This window comes from Prunus dulcis, unplaced genomic scaffold, assembly GCF_902201215.1.
Source record: "Prunus dulcis unplaced genomic scaffold, ALMONDv2, whole genome shotgun sequence".
NCBI classification, from domain to species: domain Eukaryota; kingdom Viridiplantae; phylum Streptophyta; class Magnoliopsida; order Rosales; family Rosaceae; genus Prunus; species Prunus dulcis.
The window spans coordinates 18,759-28,711 of NW_023010246.1; the positions used below are offsets into that span (position 1 = coordinate 18,759).

At 39.8% G+C, this 9,953-nt stretch overlaps 1 protein-coding gene across 1 annotated transcript; it reads left to right on the plus strand.

The window, feature by feature from the left end:
- Positions 1 to 1,560: 1,560 nt before the first annotated feature.
- LOC117613276 (protein ACCELERATED CELL DEATH 6-like) lies at positions 1,561 to 3,482 on the plus strand. The gene is made up of 2 exons (XM_034341893.1): positions 1,561 to 1,929; positions 2,845 to 3,482. The coding sequence occupies exons 1-2, from the start codon at positions 1,741 to 1,743 to the stop codon at positions 3,466 to 3,468; spliced, it is 813 nt and encodes a 270-aa protein (XP_034197784.1). The 5' UTR covers positions 1,561 to 1,740; the 3' UTR covers positions 3,469 to 3,482.
- Positions 3,483 to 9,953: the final 6,471 nt, after the last annotated feature.

Genomic DNA, 9,953 nt, shown 5'->3' on the forward strand with positions numbered 1-9,953 from the left:
GGTAGGAGTTACAATATTAATTATCACTTAGATGGAGTATTGAATTGATGCCACGTAAGTAAACTTGCATGCATCAACACCAAGACTGAATTAAAAAAATATATACAATAAACACGTGCTTTTCTAGTGCCTTCCAGGCATGGACCCAACATTGACTTGAACAAAGCTCCTATCTCTCTCTCTCTACTATATCTTTTTGTGTTTTTGAATTCATGATATATCTTGGCAACACCATTTGGATTAATTGGTATATATATAGAGCCAGTAAGCACACAAAACACATGGTTTATCTAGTGTCTTCTTTTTTGTCTGTATAATTTCTATTTCTGTCAGTCTCTGCTGTCTGTCTTCCTAGCTAGCTACTTCCTACTCTATATACAAGTGGCATTGAGTTGTAGTTGTTATATCTATCGTTCTCTCTCAGGCTTCTCCACACCTCCAGTATTTGGTAAGGACACGTAGACCGCTAATTGTATCTAATTACTTAATTATCAGTTAACACTTGAGCGATCCTCATATCTTATAGCAACGTTGAAGTGCAGATCGGAATCTAAAGCAACGTTGAAGTCCATATATGGCAGGGGGCCGCCCTAGGCAAACACACGGCGATGAAGATTCTAGTAAGTTGCTCTTGTACGCAACTCACGGCAAGATAGATAGCTTTAAGGACACCATTGAAAGGAAGCTTAAGGCAGATGAAGTACATGATCCTAATGCTAGCGTTCGGCTTCTGTCTGCATTAGGCCCTCATAAGAACACATTCCTTCACATAGCTGCAAGTTTCGGCCATGCGAAACTAGCAGCCGAGATCATACGCCTTCACAAGCCCCTTTTGTTTGAGAAAAACTTTGAGGGCGACACTGCGCTCCATATTACGGCCAAAACAGGGGATTTAGATACAGCAAGCACTCTTCTCTGTGAAGCCCCAGGCGCTGAAAATGCTGATGAGGTATTCATGTTGCTGACCTCAATAAATAATGAGCAAAACACTCCCNTTGCACGAGGCCCTGATTCATGGTCACCAATCAGTAGCAAAGTGTTTGATAGAGGCCTATCCTGCCTTTTCTTTTTATCTCAATAAGGACGCAAAGTCCTCTTTGTATCTGGCCGCTGAGGAAGGGTTTGATGAGATCGTGAAACTAATAAACAAAAAAGCAGTTGAGAAAAAGCCAGAAGTTCGTGTTAATGGCAAGTCTCCGTTGCATGCTGCAATTCTAGGCCGCCGGAACAATGGTATGTTAGTACATTCAATTAATACTACTACTGTTTTTCTGCCTTTCCACAACGGCTAGTGTGATGGATTTTTGATCCAATTTTTTTATTATTACATTTTCAACTTGAAAGAAAAACGCTCATTTGACTCATATTTTTCTAATTTATACTTTGGCTCCATTAGAAATCTTAAAGATAGTATCAAGCACGGAGGAAATTTTTCTGAGCTCAAAAGATGAGAAGGGGAGGACTCCGCTACATTCTGCAGCATCAATTGGTTATGTAGAAGGGGTTCGCTTCTTATTAGGCAGACGCATCTCTGATTCTCATCAAAGGGATCATGGCGGTAACTTTCCAATCCATTCAGCATCAAGCAAAGGTCATGTCAAGATTGTTAAAGAGCTGCTTCGACATTGTCCCGATTCAAAGGAACTGAAGAACTTTAATGGCGAAAATATACTCCATGTTGCAGCAAGATGCGGTAAAGACAATCTTGTCAAATATTTTCTCAAAAAGGGTGAGTTTCGAATGTTGGTAAACCAAAAAGACAGGAACGGAAATACTCCTTTACATTTGGCTACGATGCACCACCATCCCAAGGTTGTCTACAGATTGGCTTGGGATACAAGGACAAACTTAAAGCTCTTGAATGATAGGCACATGACAGCTCTTGACATTACAGAAAGCACTTTGGAAACTATTGCATCATATCATGGGGTAAGTTAGTACTATATCTACTTTTATCACATGACTGATGATGATGATGATGATTTTGGCTATCATTTCCAAGGGAATTATCCTTGTTCGATTTAGTGTGTTGGGAACAAGTACGCATTAGTTCCAGTTTGGTATATTCTCAAAGATATTGAACAGAGAACTAAAAGGAGAAACAAATAAATTGAGAAAACACTCTAGATTTTATTGAAGTAGGATTACAACTCTATGGCTGATGTAGTTCACCTAAAATGGTTGATATAAAACACACGCCACACATCCAGTGACAGATCCACTTGAGGGGATAGTGACGACTATTGGCCCTACTCACCTTTTTTTACTGCCCATGAAGTTCCTTTGATGCTCTGTTGATCAAGGCAGGTTAGAGAGACAAAATGGCGTGGTATTCTCGGCAGCTGTGGAAGGTTTGGATATCTATGAGACTCTGTGGATTGCAGATTTACAAGTATCTAGCACCCTTATTTGTTACTTGTTGAGTATTTGAATGATGTATGAAACGTGTAGTAGATTTTGTAGATTTGGTCTACATCTTGTCCCCAATAAGAAAAATTCATGGATCAGTCACTGCACAGATCCCATATATAAGGAGTTTACAAGATGAAGACAGTGAAGACATGCAAATGCAAAAAAACGTGTGGGGAAAGAAAATGAATAGTTGTACTGGGAAAAATGAAGACATCACTAACTATGCATTTATTTGGGCATAAACAAACTATATAGGGAGCTCCAGCTGTGATTAGAAACTCCAAGTTATGTAGCGCTCAAATAGTGATAAACTAAAACTTATCATCATCATTTACATGTTAGTACATGTTTTTGTTATCTCTATATGATTTGTTTCTATTTTACCAACGAAATGTGTCTGGTAATTGGATTGTTTCTTCTTGTACTGCGCAGCGGCTTACTTGGACGGTATTGAAATCTGCTTTCGCACAGCGAGCTCAGAGTTTGCATGTCCTCCAAAGAAAAAAACAGAGATCGCCATTGAAGTTACCAAACGAGGAAAGCATTAGGGACAGGGTGAATACTCTATTGGTGGTTACCACACTTGTTGCCACAATGGCATTTACAGCCGGTTTCACAATGCCAGGTGGCAACAACGGTGACCCCCCTCCGGAGGGCATGGCAATCTTGCTAACCAACGCTATGTTCCAAGCCTTTGTGATTTTTAACACCATAGCTATGTATACTGCCATCCTTGTTGCAGTCTGTCTCATTTGGGCGCAGTTGGGGGACTTAAATTTGGTGGTCACAGCTCTCCGTCTGGCATTGCCGCTGTTGGGGATTGCGCTTACCATGATTTCCTTAGCCTTCATGGCTGGGGTTTATATGGTAGTTAGCAATCTTCATTGGCTTGCCTATGTTGTATTGATCCTGGGAGTCCTTTTCATTTTCACTGTCTTAGTAGTTTTCACTCCACTCTTCTGCAAAACTACTTCTGGGTCCCGCATCTTTCGTTGGATCACTTATTTTCCCTTCCGTGTGGAAGTATGGGCTTCTGGAAGTCACAACGATGACTAAGAAGACGACTGATCTCCTCGATACTTTTTGAGAATGTATGTATTATTAACTGTGTAAAAGTAGTAGTTTTTATGTTTCATGCAATTTATGTTGTAGTTAAGAACTTTTTGAGAATGTATGTATTATTAACTGTGTAAATTTTATTTTGGACAAACTACAAAACACCCTCCAAATTATATAGTCATTTTCAAGTTCATAATCGCCTGTGAGGACATTTATAAGTACATACTCAAAGTCCTGGAAAACCTATAATTTACCCACTCCGTTAACCAACCTGTTAATAAATATATTAGGGTTTTTTGGTCCAATGATCGCTGAATTTTGACCCGATTATCATTTTAGTCCTTGAATTTCCAAAATCGTTCCCAAGTCCTTCAACTTCACTTTCGTTAGAACAAATGGTCATGTCATCAATTTTGTTATCTTCTCTGGTAAATGCAGAGCCAACATGGTCTTTTTGTATTATTTTTAATTTACACAATCTGAGTATTCCTTTCACCCCAAAGAATAAAAATAAAAACTAAAAAAATCTTCTTCCAATCGTCCCCATCACAAGGAGGGTGGAGGTCTAGGTTGTGGGAGCTCCATCAGTTGTTGTTGAAGCGGTGGGTTAATTGGCTCGGTGTTGGGTGGAGGTTGTCCATGGCTTTGTTGGGTTGGAGAAAGGGAGATTTATCATTCATCGATTGGTAGAGGGTTTTAATGGGCTTGGCTTAGGGAGGGAGGGAGATATATGGATGGGAAGAGTTAAGTTGCAGCGGTGGGGGAGTGGATGTGGGGTTTGGGTGCATTAGGAATTATCCATGTACCCCAAGAGTGAGGAAATTTCTAATTTTGACCCTCCGCAGTACACCATGTGCCATGCACATGCTCAATTTTAAAAGAAAAAATTAATAAAATTGATAGCATGACCATTTATTCAAACAAAACTAAAGTTGATGGACCATATGAATGATTTTGGAAATTGAGGGACCAAAATGCGAATTGTATCAAAGTTCAAGGACCATTGAACCTAAAAACCCTTTCTAAATGCTAATATGTCAAACATGTGCCCTATTTTTTTTAATGACATCGACTTCCATGCAAACAAATAAATAATGAAAAATTCCTTATGGACCCGACAACCCCTAGCACCACACCTCCTACCGCCCCCATTCTCACCACAACACAAACCTTCCCCACCGCCAACTGCTACCCTCAACTCGTGGCCACCATTCCCTCCCCACGTTGACACCCCAGTTTCTCCTCCTCCACGGTCCAAATATGATCCCCCACCCCAAAAGACTGATAACACTCCCACCACACCTAGCCACCTTCACCCCTAACCATACCCACCCCGAGCCGCCGCCCCCAATGCACACCAAACCCCACCAAGCTAGTATACCCCCAATCGCAACCATCCCAACAAAGTACCCAAACACCCACACCGAATGGCGAAATCAGAAATTTTTCTAAGGATAGGTTAAAAAAAATTTATTAGCTTCTTTTATTATATAATATATCATGTCTAGAATTTTTTGTTGGTAGGCGAGGCAACAAAATTAAGTAAAATAAACGACCCCCAAAAAAACACAAATCAGTAGTAATAAAAATGGAAGCCAATTAATTTGCAAACAAACAACAACAATGAACACAGAGAAGAGAGTGAAGAAGTGAAGGAAAAAGAAAGAGATAAGAGAATGAGGAAAAATGATGAAAGCTCTAATGTTTCCATGAAGAAACAAATGAATTCTTGCCATCTTTTGGAGGAGGAAAGAGAATGAGGAAAAATGATGAAAGTAAAATTAAGGGCTCGTTTGTGAGTGATTATGTTTAGACCAAAATCACTTATGGGGAGAGCCACCTCTTTGTACTCCATATAATCACTTTAAGTGATTTTAAGTGATTCTGGGCAGAAACACTTCCCATGTGCTTCTCCATAAAATTACTTAAACCCACTTAAAGTGATTATTTGGAAAAATGATTAGAAGTGTTTTTTGGCTTATCCAGAATCACTCCCAAACAAACCCTAAATAAAGAATTCAGGGGAGAAAGAATGAAAAGGAAAGCTTTGAAAGATTTGAAATAAATTAATATCTTACACTTTAAAATTTGGAAAGCTTCACGTGGATATGACAAACAAACAAGAAAGCATCACTTGGATAATTCCATTGTGTCATTGCCAAAATACTTGAGTCTGGTCCGTTTGATGGTTCTCGAAAAAGGTACTCCAAAATCAATCCAAGGGTTGGGAAGGGAGTATACTTGCTTAATTTAAATGGAGGTAGGCTCTAGACGGTGGGCTAATTTTTTTATTTACATTAGTTTGGCTTGTATAATTAAGGGGTGACTATAATGAGTGGAAAGTTATAAGGGGTAAGTTATAAGGGGTTCCCTTTATAGCCATCAGATGAATCCAAGGGCTGGGGAGAATTGAGATAAAGTTTCACAATTGGGTAGGTGGGCAACCCAAACCCGAATTGAATATCCAACACGTCCAAAGAGAAGAAGAAGAGGGAAACACGTCCGAAAAAGAAGCAGAAGAAGCAAGTTCGAAGTCTGTCCTGAAAAAACTCTCTCTCTCTAAAACCCAGAGGGCTGAGAAACCCAATGAAGGCAACGGCTAACGACAGTTGAAGGCAACGATTGGCCACTCACGTTCTCCAGACCTTGAAAAAGTAGTTATTTTGAGTAGAAGGGGAAAAGTGTGGATTCCAAATCAGTGAAGGGGCGAAGCAGGGGAAGGGGAAGGAGAGAAGCTGTATTCGTTGGAAGTGGTAGGTTCCATTTGTGGAGCAAAGAAACAGAAACACCCCACACAAACGCCTTGCAATAACCAGCATTTGGTGAGTAATTTATGGAATTTGAGTTTAGGGTTAGAGTAATGGTTTTCCCCAATTTGTACCATAAATTTTGTTAGATTTGGCATCTCTTCGTTGTGCTTCAGTTGCATGTTAATTTTTTCTTGGGTATATGTTAAAAAAAGAATGAAAATCAAGTCAATAACAAGTGAATAACATGTCAATAATGATCTGAATAAGATAATGGTGTTGAATTGGAGGAGGCCGTCAAAACCTTCCACATTTGAAGCAGTGCATAGTGCAGATTATCTCTCTGGCGCTATAATATGTATATATATATATATATATATATATTTTTTTTTTTTCAAATAAATATGATTTCCTCTGTTACTAAATTTGCCTGAGAAACATGAGAAAAGATAATAATAAACTCATGAATAGAAGTGCAAAGCATTTGATGAGTAATTTATGGAATTTGAGTTTAGGGTTAGAGTGATGGTTTTCCCAAATTTGTACCATCAATGTTGTTGGATTTGGCATCTCTTCTTTGTGCTTGAATTGCATGGTAATTGTTGCTTGGGTATATGTCAAAAAATGAATGAAAATAGATGTCAATCACATGTCAATAACATGTCAGTAATGATATGAATAAGATAATGGTGTTGAATTGGAGGAGGCCCTCAAAAACTTCCACATTTGAAGCAGTGCAGAGTGCAGAGTTCCTCTCTGGCGCTAGAATTTATATATTTTTTGAAATAAATATTAGTTCATTTGTTACTAAAGTTGCGTATGATAAATGAGAACAGATAATAATAAACTGATGAATAAAAGTGCAAAGCATTTGAAATAAAGGTTGATCTATGATGATTGTGGATGACTGAAGAAAAAGCTAGAAAGAAAGATGAAATCTGACAATTGCTTAGCAAGCAGATAGCAGAGTAGATGCTTTGCTTTGCTTCCTTCCACTATATTTTTTATTTATGTAGTTTGTGTTGTGTATGAAATGACAATAATTGTCATGTGTGTGAAGTGCAGAACTTGCCTAGATTGCACTCACACGAGTATGGATCCATAAATAAAAAAGGTGAAATTGTTTGTAATTCACATAAGCATTGCATTAACATGTATTTGCACAAAATGTGTCACATTGCGTTGATGATGTTAAAGCCTGTGATCAGTAATCCCTATGCTCATGTAATTTGTAAAATTTGTAATGTGCCTTGTTGACTAGTTGTGATTGTGCAAATACATGGTAGTATATGTGTTCACGTTATTTGACATTGTATTTGAGGAAATGGGATCCAACGTGGAGCTGGGATGGCCAGAGGCAGAGGCATATTCGTCACGGGTGAACAACTGCTCACATGCAAATTCATCTCTAGCTGCACTTCGAGCGAAGTTGAGTGCGGAACAATTAGAACAATTCAAGACATCATGCTTTTGCCATCTTCTGAATATAGATAAGATTCAGTTTAGCGGGCAGATTGTGCATGGGGCTGTGTTGCGTAGAGTAGCGGGGCAGGGTGTGAAAAACTTGGATGGACTGAGTTTCTTATTAGGGTGTGACGTTGCTCAGTTCACTCGTCAGGATTTCTGTTTGATCACAGGGCTTCGTTTTGGGGAAGTGCCTGAAGTTTCCAGTGGAGAGAGTGATGGAATCAGACTTTGGGAAAGATATTTTATAGACGAAGGAATTACATGCAATGCTTTAGAAGAAGCATTTCTGAGGTGCACAGAGGAAGATGACATCTACAAGCTAGCTCTTGTTTACTTTGCTGAGTTAGTGGTTTTGGGAAGGGACAAACATTTGAACATCAATCTAAATTACCTGACCCTTGTAGAGGACTTGGATGCTTTCAACAGGTATCCGTGGGGTTCGGTGTCCTTTGACAAAACCCAAGACAGTCTATTTTCTGCACCAACAAAGTATGTGAAAAGCTTTGAAAATGAAGACGGAAGAGGGAAGGGGAAAAGTAAGGTAACGGAAACAAGCCGGAGAAATGAGAAGGGCAAGAAGGATAAGCATGGTGAAGCGCAAAGGAGTGGCTGGAGTTTTAAAGGTTTCAAGTATGCTTTCCAGGTACATGGTAATAATGTTCATGTCAGTTATGCATAGGATATCTTTAAAACATAAATAATGACTTTTGTCCTTTGAATTGTGTAGATTTGGGTATATGAATTAATTCCTAGAATGGCGGACCAGAATTACTGCAAGGTTGTTGATCCGACCGCTGTCCCGCGTATTTTGCGATGGAGAACTACTACGCCTGTTCCAGAGATGAGAAAGTTGAACAATTATTTTTTCCAGAGCAAAGAGGTTTGGTTTGCAGCCCTTGGAACTATTGATAAGATTGAATGAATTTATTAAGTAGAATGATTTAATATGACTCTTGTCTGTATTCTGAAACAGTCAGTTCAGTTGCGGGCGCTATATCCGAGTGAAGAGGAAATGAGACAGCCATATTGGAGTTGGCCACAGGATCGCCCTGCTGTTGTCTCGGCAGAGCCAATTCCTTCTTCATGTGGTGATATTGATGAGTTGAACAAGGTGGTAAGCTTGTTGAGGTCCGAGTTGTTTCAAGTAAAGCGGGAAAAAGACGTCCTTCACTTGAAGGTCATACGGATGGAAAAACTGTTGGACCAATGTTTAGGTCCCCAGTTTGAGCAGGAAGTAAGGAGGGACCTAGCTTTACTGAAACAGAGGACGAATCGCTGTGTCGTCTCACATCTATTTAAGGGATATGGGGAAATGGATGACCTACTTCAACAGGATGAAGGGCCAAGTAACAGAAATGAGGGGGAGGAAAAGGAAGATGAAGGGATTGAAGGGGGTGAAGGGCCAAGTAATAGAAATGAGGGAGAGGAAAAGGAAGAGGAGGGGATTGAAGGGGGTGAAGGGCCAAGTTATAGAAATGAGGGAGAGGAAAAGGAAGAGGAGGGGATTGAAGGGGGTGAAGGGGCAAGTCATACAAATGAGGGAGAGGAAAAGGAAGAGGAGGGGATTGAAGGGGGTGAAGTGCAAGGAAAACCAAGTGAGGTAGAGGAAGGGCAAAGGAAAACAAGTGAAGGAGAGCAAGTGCAAGTAAAAAGAAGCAAAGGAAAAAAAGGCCAAAGACAGAGCAGTGAGGGAGAGGAAGTGAAAAGAACGAGCAGTAAGGTTGGGAAACTGCAAAGGAAAAAAAAGGAGGGCAAGGAAGTGAAAAGACAAAGAAGTGAGGAAAAGGAAGTGCAAAAAAACCAATGTGAGAAAGAAGATAATGAAGTCATGTTGCTTGGGGGTGACATTGGCGAGAGCACGGAGGGGACACAACTTGAGTTTAGTATCCGGGACATTGATTTGGATCAACACACAGCTGTGCTATCTAAGTTGAACGTCTGGTTGAATCATAACGGTAAAGCTTCCGCACAAGGGGTCCAATTAAGGAAAAGGAAGAGGATCATACCGAAGTGGAAGATCATTGAAGCCAGTGAATTGGTTCCAAAAACTGCGGCACAGACAACCGGACTGAAGATGTTAGACCCAATGAAGGCGATTCCCCATGATGATCTGGTTAATTTGCTGAAACTTTGTTGGGAATGGCGCCAGGACCCAAAGTAAGTCCCTTGCAATTATAAGATAGAAGCATGACTGTATATAATTTTTAATATTGGCCATTTTCTAAAACTGTTTTATATTCATAGTTTGGTGATGCAATTTGGAAACGT

What these genes read in the sequence shown, in the direction of transcription:
- LOC117613276 (XM_034341893.1), top strand. Translation starts at nt 1,741, where the DNA reads ATGTTGGTAAACCAAAAAGACAGGAACGGAAATACTCCTTTACATTTG. An exon ending in CTATTGCATCATATCATGGG is followed by an intron (nt 1,930 to 2,844) that starts GTAAGTTAGTAC and finishes TGTACTGCGCAG; the next exon opens with CGGCTTACTTGGACGGTATT.